Source organism: Labeo rohita, chromosome 4, assembly GCF_022985175.1.
Source record: "Labeo rohita strain BAU-BD-2019 chromosome 4, IGBB_LRoh.1.0, whole genome shotgun sequence".
In the NCBI taxonomy this organism is placed as follows: domain Eukaryota; kingdom Metazoa; phylum Chordata; class Actinopteri; order Cypriniformes; family Cyprinidae; genus Labeo; species Labeo rohita.
In genome coordinates this window covers 27198200-27213895 of record NC_066872.1, presented here as the reverse complement: position 1 = coordinate 27213895, position 15696 = coordinate 27198200, and the positions used below count along the sequence as shown (strand labels likewise).

The following is a 15696-nucleotide window of genomic DNA, read 5'->3' as shown; positions in this document are numbered from 1 at the left end:
GTAAAGTCAAATAATTGAACAATTAAATTTTTGTTTGTTTGCTTGTTGTTTTGTTTTATTGGACAATGAAGGGAACCAAAGGGTGTTCTGAGTTTGGACCCACGGTGCTTTTGTTCTCTCTCTTTCTTTTAAACTTGCTGACCCAGACTCAAAGGTGGCATTGACGTGTGCACACCACTTTGGTCTGATGAGTAAGCAGAACTGAACCGCACAGACAGAGGACAGCAATCTATGAAACAAACCGAAAGAGCAACACAGGACATGAAAACAGGTGAAACTAGACAGCTGTTCAATCCCAGCAGCAAAAACACCCTTACAGGGATATCATTTTAGTTTTTGTCTGACTCCATCCTGTCTGTCTGACCCTTAGAATTAAATGGACTGTGACTTTAAGACTACTATGTCATGGTCTACCTGATCTCATGACAAAAATGTACCTGTGGGAACTTTTTTGCAGTAGACTTAGGGTGCGGAATCCTTGGATACGAAAACTGAAAAACATGACTCACAGTGAAAGAGCTGGTAGTTGAAAATGGCATGCTTGCAACTGCGTTTTTACATCACATTCGCTTTTGTTCATACTATCAGGTAGGTTTAGGTGTAGTGCAGATGGTACGTTATTTTAAAACATCACAAGCATTAGAGTTATAGTGCCACTCAACGTATATTTCAAGTCAGGAACTGCAGTGCAAAACCTACGTCACATAAAACGTACCATATGTACATTAATCTGTTCCAGGAAAAACACTCTTTTAATGCCACTCAGTGGACATTTCACATCGAATATGTCATGAAACATGCATGGCGGTACGTATTTCACATCTTGTGAAAAAGTTCCCAGAGGTACGTTTTCGTCATAAGATCAGGTTGGTAGTGGTTCATCTAGTGTTTAGGTATGGCATCTTACCAATAATTAATATCTTTCAACAATTTTCACATTTCTCAGCTTCAATAATTAATGCTTTTTGTACTGTTAGTATTAGGTATGATTATTTCTTTATAATTGTGGCAAAAATCTGAAAAAAAAGGGTTTTGCATTTTTAAACATAAAAACACTTTAGTGCAAGTGAATAAAACTGGGAAAAATGGTAAATAAACGTAATTTTGATTTCTTATGCTATAAGCCATAATTCAACTTTAATAGCCAAATGTGTAAATACTCTCCAGCTTTTACACACTAAAGCACAGCTAGTATATTGGGCAGTTACTTAAAAAGGCCAATCAATAGTGATGATTGTGTTTTAGTATAATGCAGCCTATAAATGACCTGAACTTTAGTGTTGTTGTTAAAGCTGCAATGATTAAGGTGACTTTTGGGTTAAATTAAACGGTAAAAATTGACTCTGCAATAAAAGTTGTGTCCTTTTAAGGGTTTGTTGTGAGCGCTGTTGCTGTGACGAAGGACTTAAGATATTACTGTGCATGATATAATCACTGGTCCCCAGGGCATCTTGGGAGAATGGGGCTGCCATTCAGATCTTAGTTTTGAAAGTTAAAGAGATAGTCCTTCCAAAAATGAAAATTCTGTAATTAATTACTCACCCTCAAGTCGTTCCAAACATGTAAGACCTTCGTTCATCTTCAGAACACAAATTAAGATATTTTTGATGAAATCCAAGCAACTGAGACATTCAAAGCTCAGAAAATAAGGAAGAACATCATTAAAACAGCTTCATAAATTTACCGTAAAACCATAGACTATGATAATACTTTTTGTGCACAAAGATGTCACAATGGACTATTTTAACAATGTCCTTGAACAGGGTCAGAATGCTCTCGAATTTCAATAAAAATATCTTAATTTGTGATCTGAAGATGAACGAAGGTCTGGTTTGGAACAACATGAGGGTGAGTAATTAATGACTGAATTTAAATTTTTAGTTGTGCTAGAGAAAGAGGTATCAGCTTTATATCAGACAGCCAATAGCTACCATCATGTGGCTAAAACCAGGCCACTTCCTCTCCGCATCACTCCACCTTCTATCTACTTCCTCCCCGCTTTCCTGTCTCTCCTCCTCTTCTTCCACAGCCGAGTTCACCCTGCAGCGATAATTCAGCCTATTTCATCTCCCTGCTCATCAGAGCCCAGATTTAACGCACAGTCTAAACCGCGAGCCCAAACCTCAGACGTTGTCGAGCGCTAAAGGAGGTCAAAGTGTTGTTTCAGAAACGTTCCACATGTCTGCTCAATGGGGATCAGATTCAGACAACCGGTTTACATTACCATCAACAAAACAATGGCATGTAGAGGAAGCTTTTTTTACGTTACACATTCCCAAACTGTCATTTTGTTCATTTTAATTTAAAAGTAAAGTCCGAAAACTAGCCTGATCTCGAATTGTTCACTTCGCAATTAGTCAGTATAATTTTTCCAATTTGATACATTCAGGTTTATTTGCAAGCTGTTGGCATTATCTAATTGAAAAAGTGATTAGCCAATCGCAATGCATTGCCACCTCTCGAGTGATTTTTCAACCGAATTATCTTTTCCCCCCTCACATTCATCGCCACGCTCCAGGAGCTCAATGACAACACAACAAGCTCAAAGGAGGTTTAAGAAAGCCACTACTTAAAACCAGATTAAATAAAAAAGCCTATAAATAAACTGATATTTAGCTTATCAAATAAGCAAAAGCCTGCTTCCATCATGCAATTAGTGTAAACTGTGTAAAGTGGCCATTACAAACACCACCGAACAATCACTGTGAATAAAATCTATTTCGATGCCGTTTAAAAAACATTAGCTGACACTGTTCATGGTTTCTCAATTACAACAGCTCATAATAACATGGCTTTCCTGCTGGTACGCATCTTCAGAATTATTCCGCCAAAGAGCCTCGTAAAGCATTAGCATGGAGTTGATGTGGCAAGGGATAATAAAACGCTGCCACGCTAATTAATGGAGTCGTTTGCATGCGTGTAAGTCTGGATTGAGAGAAGTAACATCTCATTTAAAACGTGATCAGTAAACAGTGTGCATGAGTGCCGTCGTGACACAGAGACAATCAATACTTTGTTATCGACCAGGTCGGTCTAGACCGCTATTCATCTTGTAAAATAATTACACTGGACAGTAAAACAAGTAATCAGTCACATGATTAGTATTTTATGTTCTTGTAACATCATTTATTTACTTACTTACGTCACATTGTTCCAAACCATCTTGACTTCAACTGTTCCTCACGTAAAATTACCATAATGCTTCAGAAAATTTGTACGAATCTCTGTAAAAGGGACATCGGATGCATATTTTACTTTTACATGGTGTTTGCATGTAAATGTGTCTTGGCAGTGTGTGGACACAACCACCCAACAATCATAAAAATCCATTCACTTAAAAACCCAAACAGTCTATTATCAAGCAGTTTTGATTTTCTGAGCAGTATTATGTCATCCTGGCTCAGGCCCCGCCCACAGCCTCAGATGGACTGTACCTGTAACATATTTCCACCCTCAGACAGATTTTCTCCATGCTTGAGCAGCTGTAGCGACAACAATGTCTTTTCAATGTCAAGTGTTTTGTTTTTGATGGTAATGTGCCACCAAATAAACAAAAAACAGAAGAGGGGGCGGGGTGAGCAGTAGCTCATTATCATTTAAAGAGACATGCACCGAAACAGATCGCTGTGATCTGAGCTGTTTTTGACAAGGTAAAAAGGGGTTGTTTTATACAACCATTGAGGAATTTTAACCAAAATATGTTGCAGACATTTCACGAAGACCCTAAGAATCATACCAGCTTGTGGAAAATGGGCATCCGATGTCCCTTTTAACAAGGTTTTATAGTGCTTTTTAGAGCTTAACAGCTCCTGGTCACTGAATGCCATTATTGTATAAAAAGAGCAGTGTGAACGTTCTTCAAATTATCTTCATCTCTACAAAGGAAATAATAAAGTCATACAGGTTTGGAACAGAAATGACATTTTTTAATAACTTTTGTAGCTTTAAGGACTCATCTGTATTTAATTTAGTGTTTATTGTTTGAGAACATTTTTCAATTTCTGTGTATTTTCTACTACATAGTAAATAATGGCTTTTAAAGTCTATTAAATTTTGAAATTGACAGCTTTCAATTATACTGTAATGATAAATGGATGTAGTCAATGATTAAATATTAGGAAAAAAATAATAATTTCCTAGAAACATCTGTAACATTGTTATCAGTGATACTCACCTTCAGTCATAAACAAATATTTGACAAATAATAAAAAATATACTGTCTTAAAGTTGTTTGTGACATGACTGCAATATATTTAAAAACTTTAATGTTAGGTGGGATTAATCACAATTAATTGTGATTAATCTAAAAAAATATGATTAATTTTTTAATTGATTGAAAGCACTAAAAAATATTGAACAGGTAATAAAATATACTGTCTTTATGTCGTTTCTACATTATTTTGAAGATTAAGTGTGAAATTTAAAGGTATATTTAAAAACTTTAATGTTAGGTGGGATTAATCGTGATTAATCGCGATTAATTTCAGAAAAAAATATGTGATTAATTTGTTAATTTTTTTTTAATCAACTGACAGCACTAAAACATATTTAACAAATAATAAAAATATACTGTCTTTATGTCGTTTCTACATTATTCTGAAGACTAAATGTGAAATTATTGCAATACGAAAGTATATTTAAAAACTTTACTGTTAGGTGAGATTAATCGCATTTAGTTTCATAAAAAAAGTTAAATAATTCGTTATTTTTGGATCGATTGACAGCGCTAAATATATTTAACAAATAATAAAAATATACTGTCGTTATGCTGTTTCTACATTAATTTGAAGCCTGACTGTGAAATTATTGCAATATTAAAGTATATGTAAAAACTGCTAGGTGAGATTAATCACGATTAATTGCGATTAATTTCAGGAAAAAAATGTTTAATCAACTGAATGTGAAATTGTTGCAATATAAAAGTATATTTAAACATTTTAACTTTAAATTTAATTTTCAGAAAAAATGTGTGATTAATTAGTTATTGGATTGACAGCACTAAAATATTTCACAAATAATAAAAACACTAATTTGAAGATTGAATGTAAAATTGTTGCAATATAAAAGCACATTTTTTATTGTCAAGTGTGATTAATCACAATTAATCACGTTTAATTTCAGAATAAATGTGCAAATAATTCGTTTTTTTTTTTTTAATTGATTGACAGCACTAATAAAAATACATAAGTGTTTGAGAAAGCAATTAACACTTTTATTCACCACCAAATGGATCATGTAACACTTAAGATTGCAGTAACGGCTGCTGAAAATTCAGCTTTCCATCATAGGAATAAATTAATTTCAGAAAACGTATTCAAACAGCAAAATATTTGAAAGTTTTAAAACATGTTTCACAATGACTAATTTTACTGTATTTTTGATCAATCAAATGCAGCCTTGGTGAACCTAAGTGACATTGCAAACTTCAACCCCAAACTTTTCAAAGGTAGCATTCATGACACTCAAATAAACAATACCCCTTTTTTATTCTGTTTAACACACAACCAGTCGCCCTCAGTACAGTAAGCAGCGCTAAAACCGCATCTCCACCAGGAACAAGAGCATCGCTGAGGGAAAGTGAGAACTACCACACAACAAAACCTTCTTTTATTCTCCGCCAGGACCACGGAGACTTCTGGAAGGAGAACGGTAAGGACTTGTGACTAGAATTACTGACACACTTTTCCTTTGAGCGTCGAGCTAATCTGGGTTTAGTCGTGATTACGTAAGCCATCGCTTTTTCCCATGTCTCAGGGCAATAGTAGCGCAGCTGAAAACCGCGCTTGGTGATTTTTAGTCCTCTTTGTTCGGGAGGAGAGACTTGGACGCAGATTTTAGTATCACCAGTTTCAGCTGCTGCAATCACACACGGCCAGCTGTGACATGCCCATATTTTCACAGTCTCTCAGCTGTGGACAAAATTTACTGAAACGCTCAGCAAAGGAATGAGCTAAATGTATCTAACGAGTGTGAAATTAACATTTATCATTTCTTTCCATGACACAGCTGCTGCTCAGATATCCCTATCAGAACATGATGTCTAAGCTTAAGACTTTCAAGAGTTTAGTTTTTGTCTTTCAAGAGTTTAATCGTGTCTTCTTAGTTGGATCAAGCTGATATGTGGACCAGTTAAAAGTATGGTTACGTGAGTTTCTTCATCGACAGCACCGTTTGGGTGTAGTTGTGGTACCTGTGGCAGTGCGGAGCTGAGCTGACGCTGCAGCGAGTCCCGGTCATAGATGACGTCCTGCAGGTGCTGCTGGGCGAGGGCCAGGCTTTCTTGAGTCTCTCTTAGGGTGTCCAACAGACGGTCTCTCTCGTCAAGCATGTTCACCATCAACTGCTCAAAATGAGAGTCAGGGTCGGAGGCGCTGCTCTGGGACCCGCGCTGGCTCATCGCCGTGTCCTCGCTGATCGTGGGCATCACTTCGCACATCATCTTTACCTGCTGAAAGAGGATGAATGCTTAGAATACTCATGGAAATATCTGTAAAACTGCTTTGAAACAGTGTGTATTGTGGAAAAGGCCTATATAAATAAAATTGACTTGGACTTTACCTTACGCTATAAACATGTCACAACATCTTCAAGTTTATTTATTTTTATTTATTTATTTTTTACATTGGTATATGTAGGTAAGACACTACAAACATAATTTGTGCACCTTTTGTTACTTGTACCACACAGTGATTGGCTAAAACAACTTGATTTTTATTATTATTTTAAAGCTATAATATAATATAATATAATATAATAATGTGTTTAATAATGACAATGATCATAATATATTTTTTTTAATAATATCATTACACATTACTAGTACTATTAGTAGTAATATTATTTGAGTAAAGAATTAATAATATTGTCTAAAATTATAAAAATTATTACACAACAATATAATAATAATAATAATAATAATAAACTGCTAATAATAATAATAATAATTATTATTATTATTATTCAGTTTTTATTCTTTAAAGTTATTCTCAAAGAATTATTATTTGAGACCATTTTTAATCATAATGAATTTAAATAGTAAGTAATAAATATATAATAAAACAATGATATAATATAATATAATATAACAATGTTTAATAATGATGATAACATTTTTTAAATAATATCATTACACATTACTTGTACTACTAGTAGTAATATTATTTTAGTAAAGAATTAATAATATTGTCTAAAATTATAAAAATTATTATACAACAATATAATAATAATGCTAATAAACTGCTAATAATAATAAATAAATAAATAAATAAATAATATTAATAATAATTATTACTATTATTACATTTTTATTCTTTAAAATTATTCTCAAAGAATTATTCTTTGAGACCATTTTTAATAATAATGAATTTAAATAGTAAGTAATAAAAATATAATAAAACAATAATATAATATACAATATTATAAAAAAATAATATAATATAATTTGTTTTTAATATTATTATATTGTTATATATTTATTATTAGTATTATTATTAATTATTCTTCAATGACCATTTTGAGACCATTTTTAATAATAATGAATGTAAATAATAAGTAATGAAAATATAATAAAACAATAATCTAATCAAATCTAAGATATTTTTATTATTATATTGCTATATATTTATTATTAAAATTAAAATTATTATTATTAATATTAATTTGTTTGTTATCATATTGTCATGTTTATTATTATTATTATTATTATTATTATTATTATTATTATTATTAAATGGCCATTTTGAGACCAGTTTTTAATAATAATGAATTTAAATAATAATGAATAAAAATCTGATAAATTAAAACAACACTACTACTACTACTACTACTACTACTACTAATAATAATAATAATAATTTGCATTTAGATTAGCACATTTTTTAGCTTTAAATACAAAATATGTAGAAAATGTACAAAAAACTGTTACCAAACACACCTCCCAAAAATTATGTAAATAACAATAATTAATTGAGGTTTATGTACATGCACACGCACACACACATACACACACACACACAGAGTTTGGAAAGAAATCAATATGAATATTCAGCAAGGATGCATTTAAATGACCAAAAGTGACTGTAAAGATATTTATACTTTAAAAAAAAATAATAAATAATAAAAGGCAAAATATATTTCTATTTTAATTCATCAAAGAATTTTAAAAAAGTGTGTCACACTTTCCACAACAATACAAGCATTGATAATATATAATAATATACCATTTCTGATGGATCATTTGACTCTGAAGACTGGAGTAATGACTGCTGAAAATTCATTACATTTTAAAATATGTTGTAATAGAACTTTTTAATTATCTTAAAGTGTAAAAAATATTTCACAATATTACTGTTTAACGGTATTTTTGAACACACAAATGCAGCCTTAGGATGCACAAGAGACTTCTTTCATAATCAGTAACGCCATACTTTTGAACAGTATGATATTCTCAATACTTTATGTACAAAAATGTACTGCTTTTCTCTTTCAACCCATTTGTGCGAAAGAATTTAACTGCTCGGAGCATCTGCGGGAAGACAGCATGTAGACTGTATGTACATAGTGGTGATGTGTGTCTGTTCCTGTTAGACTCAAAGCTGTCAGAATTGTTGCGGCTGGTAGCTGTAGGGGAGATGAGCATTAAAAACACGGGGCCACAGAGCACCACGCCTGGGCTGTGATGATACAACACAGGCGGAGCGGCTGGAGGAATCTCCTGGCAAGGACGAGATGTGTTTATGCGTGTTTACAACAGAGCGAGTGGAGAAAGAACAGATGAACAGAGAAAGACAAAGTCTTGGCAAGTAAATTTTGTATGTGTACACCAACATATGCCAGCTCAATTTACTGACCGGGCATCTCAGGTCCTGTTCATTTTAAATATACAGAAATGTAGAGTATATGTGTATGTCACGGGAGGGTGAGCTTCCTGCACTCTCTAGATTTCATGCTTGTGCCATTTACTGGGCCAGAACGCATCATTTCCTCTGTTGCTTATGTAACAGGGTGCTCTATAGCTGTGTATTGTAGCGTCTCCTGCAGCACCATGACCACAACCACCACCTGTGCCATTTATTTCAGGTGGCTTATATATTACACCCTTACTGACGATGGCAACAACATAACCACATATTCCAAGTATATAACTAAGTATATAATGTGTTATTTATTGTGCGCTGTTCAAGTGTCTGAAGCTGAATAGTAGCATGCTCCCTGCATGACAGACGGAGGCGCCAGTTCTGTCACTTGAACTTAAAATACTCCGTCATTTTTGGTCATACAGGTAAAAGTAATACATCTTTTGAATCTGTAAAGACTATGTTTATTTGTGTGCACTTAGAATAACAACGAAACATTGTGCTTTTGTAAAATAATGAAAGCAATAATGATGCGCTTTATGCCGTCTTGGTTTCTTTGAATTTGAGAGCGAAACTTCGAAACTCTGTGTACACTTGCGTAACAGACATGAAAAATATATCTATGGAGAGGATCTATGGAGTACATTTAAATGAACCAATTCAAACAGAAATTGGGCAAATCTAGTATTATGGATGTGACATATAAACGCTTAGAGAATGTGTGTGTTACCAATATACCAAACCATCTGTTTATATTTTAATAAACCCTTGTTGATAGACTCTAAACATCAGATAACTATCAGTTTATGCACAAGTTTTCTATGTTAAAAAAGGGAAATAATCATGCGTTATGGATGCGACAAAAAAAGACAGTTTTTGAGAGACTACATACTTTGTAGGATTTCTGCGAACTAAAATGCACAAACCAGACACAATATTACCCAGCAAATAAAAAAGTGATGGCTCTTCACAGAACATATAATTGTTAGTTAACTTTAATTTTGATGTGTCTATTTACGAGGAATATGTACTGTTATGGATGTGACAAGCCTGAAAATAGCACTTACCAGACTATGAAAAATAGTGCACTAAAAATAAAAAAAAATGCTTTAAAAACTTTAAGAGAGACCTCACATGAATATTTGAACCACCAAGTGTTTACATCTGTGCTATCACTATAGTAAAAACCTTTGGTAAAAACTTATTTTTTCATGGTAAGGATGATTTTTGCATGAAATTACCCAAATAAATATCCTCAGATTGAAACATGCATACAGGCGCATTACTACTGCAGAAATTATGAGTTGGTGTCGCAGACTTCATCTCTTAAGCTGAAAACAAAGAAAGCACTAGTTTATCAATAAATTATTAAAACATTAATTTAGTCTCCTTGCTGTTGTTTCCAGACTTTTTTTTTTATTTCAGCTTTATTTCAATTAACTAATTACTTTTTAAAAGTTTTCATAGAATAGAATAGAATAATAGAAAAGTCGAAAGAATGGAAAAAAGAACAGAGAATGCTAGGGATAGAGGGTCATTTTTTAAGTAAATAAATAAAAAGAAAACAATTTTAAAGAATGGAAAAAAAATAAAAAATAAATAAATAGAAATAGAAATAGAAAAGTTGAAATATTAGAAAAAATAATAGAGAATGTTAGTGTTAGAGGGTCATTTAAAAAAATAAAATAAATAAAAAGAAAACAAGTTAAAAGGATAGGAAAAAGAATAGAGAATGTTAGTGTTAGAGGGTCACTTTTTTTAAATAAATAAAAAGAAAACAATTTTAAGAATAAAAAAAGAAATAAAAAAAAGAAATAAAAAAAATAGAGAACACTAGTGTTAGAGGGCTATTTTTTTTTAATAAAAAGAAAACAAGTTGAAAGAATAAAAAACAGAGAACACTAGTGTTAGAGGGTAAGTTTTTTAAATAAATAAATAAATAACCAATCGAAAAAAGAGAACACTAGTGTTAGAAGGCTAGTTTTTTAATAAATAAAAAGAAACCAAGTTGAAAGAATAAAAAAAAAAAAAAAAAAAAACAGAACACTAGTGTTAGAGGGTAATTTTTTTAAATAAATAAATTAAAAAAACAGTCGAAAACATAAACACTAGTGTTAGAGGGCTAGTTTTTCAATAAATGAAAAGAAAACAAGTTGAAAGAATAGAAAAAGAATAGAGAATGTCAGTGTTAGAGGGTCATTTTTTAAAATAAAAAGAAAACAAGTAGTTAGAATAGAAATAGAATAGAGAGTGCTAATAAATAGAAATAAAAAAGTTGAAAGATTAGAAAAAGAATAGAGAACGCTAGTGTTGGAGGATCACTTTTTTTTTAATAAATAAAAAGAAAACAAGTTGAAAGAATAAAAAACAGAGAACACTATAGTGTTAGAGGGTAATTTTTTAAAATAAATAAATAAATAACCAATCGAAAAAAGAGAACACTAGTGTTAGAAGGCTAGTTTTTTAATAAATAAAAAGAAACCAAGTTGAAAGAAAAAAAAAAAAAAAAAAAAAACAGAGAACACTAGTGTTAGAGGGTAATTTTTTTAAATAAATAAATTAAAAAAACAGTCGAAAACATAGAAAACACTAGTGTTAGAGGGCTAGTTTTTCAATAAATGAAAAGAAAACAAGTTGAAAGAATAGAAAAAGAATAGAGAATGTCAGTGTTAGAGGGTCATTTTTTAAAATAAAAAGAAAACAAGTAGTTAGAATAGAAATAGAATAGAGAGTGCTAATGTTAAAGAGTGAAGTGTAGATGGAAGAAATGCGTTTCTTGAAGGCTAAGGACCCAGTTGTTGGGATTGAGTTGGGCAGGTCATATATAATATAATATAATACAACAACAATTATAAAGGAAGTGTGAAAAATAGTCACGTGAGCCTCCACGTCTCTGTGATTGGCTAATTATCCTGTCAGTTACAGTTCACAACTGCTCAAAATTCCATGAGAGGTTAAACTGGTGGAAATGGATGAACTAATAGAGAGTTTACAAATCACCCACTCAGAAATCACCTCTTTCAGTCACATTCAAATCGAAATGCACCTGAAATTACTTGAAATAATCTGTAAATGAGCCCTCGGTAATCTGAAAGCATCTCTCATTTCGGTCTCATTTGCAGTCTAACGTAGCGACTGTTCTTGAAGTAGTTATTGGGATACTGATAGCTGATCAATTTTAAATTTGCCTCACCAAATGGAACTGCAAAACTAATAACGGTTTCAAAACAATCATTCCCTATAGTATGCATACATAAACATACAGAAAGTCAATTACGTTCTATTATTTAGATTAGAGAAGACATATGGTTTACAATCTGACTTTTTTCATGTTTACAGACTGTAAGTCCATCCTAAGCCGGCCGTCATTGGCAAAGGGCCCTGCAGACACCATGCGAACAGGCTGTTAGCCAGAGTCCCACCATCTCCCAGCTAGTCACTAACTGCTAACTTTAGACCACAAACGCTCTGGGCTGCGGCCAGCTCTCCTGTCTCCAACCAAGCATACAATGGAGAGCCCTGAAGCAGCCTGGAAAAGTCAAGGGTTTTTTTCCCTGCTGTTGTAAATAAAGAGACAATTCAGAAGACAAATGAATGTGTAAAGGTCTGTCACGAGTTAGGCCGCGTCTAAATTTCTCATACTTCCGCTGGGTATCAAAACACTTGACAAATGTCACTTAGATAACAGATGATTATAGCAATATATTTAAGTCCTCACCTAAGTTGACTGATACTTCAAAAATAAATTGAGATGTTCTTTTATGAAAAACACTGAAGCAATGAGAACAATTCAAAACTGACACAAATACCATTGTTCTAACAAGCTGCCTAATTACAATTTAATTAACCTAATTATTCAGTGGAACAACAGGCCTTTTGAGTAAAGAATACAAGATGTGTGTCCAGTTTAGACACTTACTGATTCTGCAAATAAGGCGCAAGGAAAAAAAAAAAAATCAATATTTTTTTAAAAATAAAATAAAGCAAAATAAATATTATAGATATAATATAATGCAATATAATATAACATTTTTTTGTAAGTTTTCCATCTTATTTTAATATTTTAAATTTAATTAACATAAATGATTTTTAATAGTTTTATAATAATAATATAATATAATATAATATAAAGTTTTTTTGTAAGTTTTACATCTTCGATTTTAATTTCATATTTAATTAACAAATGATTTTAGCATTTTTTAAATATAATATAATATAATAATTATAAAATATAACGTTTTTAAATTGTTTTATAATATAATATAATGTAATATAATATAATATAATGTAATATACAATTTTTAAATTGTTTTATAATAATATTATATAATATAGTGTTTTTGTAAGTTTTGTAAGTAATCAAAAATCTTTGATTTTAATATTTCATATTTAATTAACATAAATCTAATTAACATTAGCAGTTTTATAATATAATATAATATAATATAATATAATATAATATAATATAATATAATATAATATAATATAATATAATATAAAAGAACACAAGGTGTGTGTCCAGTTTAAAAAATAAAATGAAATAAAGCATAATATAATATAATATAATATAATAGAACACAAGATGTATGTCCAGTTTAAAAAATAAAATAAAATAAAGCATAATATAATATAATATAATATAATATAATATAATACAATATAATATAATATAATATAACACAAGGTGTGTGTCCAGTTTAAAAAATAAAATAAAATACAATAAAGCATAAAAATATAATATAATATAATATAATATAATATAATATAATATAATATAATATAATATAATATAATATAATATAATATAATAAGTTTTTTTCTAAGTATTCCATCTTATATTTTAATATTTTTCATTTAATTAACATAAATTATTTTTAGCAGTTTAATAATATAATAATAAAGTTTGTAGTAACATAATATAATATAATATAATATAATATAATATAATATAATATAATATAATATAACAAAGGATGTGTGTCCAGTTTAGACATCAACAGATTCTGCAAAAAGGACGCAAGGAAAACTCATTAAAATTCATTTAAAAAATAATAAATAAATATATAAAATAATAATAATAATGTAAGTTTTTCCATCTTATATTTGAACATTTTATATTGAATTATATTAATTTTAGTAGTTAAATTATATTATATTTTATTTTATTTTGTTTTATTATAATAAAAAGGTGACAGAGAAATGGTTAGATATAGGCACACAATATATATCATGTGAGATGACTCACTGTGATTGGCTGATTATCCTATCAACTACATAATGTCCGCCTACCATGTTTGCAACTGTTCAGAAAATCCATGAGTGGTTAAACTGGTTGAAATGGATGAACTAATTACAGACTTAGCAACTCAGCCACTGGGAAATCACCACTTTCAGTCAAATACAAATTAAAAGGAACCTGAAATGATCTGTAAATGAGCCCTTATGCATCTGGAAGCACCTTCTCATCTCTGTCACAGTCTGATGTGGAGGTACTTATTGGGATATTGATGGTTGATCAATACAAAACAAATAACCACCACTCCTTACCCCTTTGGCCCTTATAGCTTTCTAGTCAGGAAAACAATTTTCAACGAAAATGAGTGTAAACTAAATATTTGTCAAATTAACATGAAATTGCACTACAATCACCATAAACAAAGGGGGAGAAAAGCCAACAGGGGTTGCTTGTTTCAGATATTTTGAGACTGCTGTAGAAACATCCGGATATAACAGAAGAGAGAGACAAAGGAACTGGAATAGAAGCGACGTCTCAATGCCATATGCCAATCAATAAATTATTCATGTGGGACAGCGTCTGGGACTCCCTCTCAATCACTGCACAAACACTCACACACATACCCGCACAAAAAAAGAAAGAACGTACGTTTATTTTCACACAACACTGACACATTCAGTCACACTCAGAGAGTGACGTCAAACACAGACACCTGCTGCAGCGCAAAACACAGACTCACAGCAATCCAGACGTGCCAGTTCACACACCACATCTGACGTCACTATTACACACACCATTAGTGAGCACAACAGCTCCACAATGACAAAATGAGACAACTTTTAGGGTTTACTTGAGAAGACTCGTTGTGTCTGCAAAGAATCACCAACATAGGCTCATTGTAAATACGTGCCTCTATATACATTTCTGCAAAACTGATAAACGCACCTATATGTATGATTCACTGCAGTTTCCAGTTGAAATGAACAGTAGAGGCAGTAAAACTCTGACAACTTTTATTCCTTTTCACACAAAGTACAGAGTTTTGATTAACAAAGCCTACACTTTTCTCAATTCTGGGTTCAGCTCGCTGGGTCATTTTATTGGGTTATTTTTCATATTTTTCCCAGGTGTTGGATTATTTTTTAACCCAAACGCTGGGTTCAACTTGCTGGGTCATTGTATTGGATTATTTTTAATATTTTTTTTACCCAGGTCCCGAGTAGTTTTTCTGTAACTAAGCTGCTGGGTCATTTTTAACGCTGGGTTATTTTTTTCTACCCAACCGCTGGATTGAGCCTGTCTCTGACTAAACAACCCAGCTGTTGAGTTACAATCAGTCAGAGTGCAGGCTTTTTGAGTCCTCTACAGGAGACAGCGGTACTCAGAGCCGACAGTTTGCACTTCAACACTGAAATAAAGGTTTGTTTACATTTTATTTAATTTATAAAGTCTTTACTGTGCTGTAAATTGTATTATTTTACACAACGCAACATAACGACATAATGTCAGTTAGCTGCATTAGCAGCGGTTGTTTTGCAGGATAGAAACGCCTTTTGCCTTGCATAAAATAAATGGATTTTATTTGTTATTGTACTATGTTTTAAA

At 31.5% G+C, this 15696-nt stretch overlaps 1 protein-coding gene across 10 annotated transcripts in view; it reads right to left on the bottom strand.

Annotated features, from left to right (window-relative positions):
- ppfia2 (PTPRF interacting protein alpha 2) overlaps nt 1–15696 on the bottom strand; it is a 214503-nt gene that overhangs the window by 191145 nt on the left and 7662 nt on the right. For 8 of the 10 annotated variants that reach the window (XM_051107593.1, XM_051107597.1, XM_051107589.1 and 5 more), the window contains exon 2: nt 6191–6448. In XM_051107593.1, coding sequence (XP_050963550.1) covers nt 6191–6439 — 249 coding nt within the window. In that variant the 5' untranslated portion in view covers nt 6440–6448. Of the gene's footprint in view, nt 1–6190; nt 6449–15696 lie in introns of those variants that run through there. The other 2 variants (XM_051107596.1, XM_051107595.1) reach the window with 1 other exon arrangement.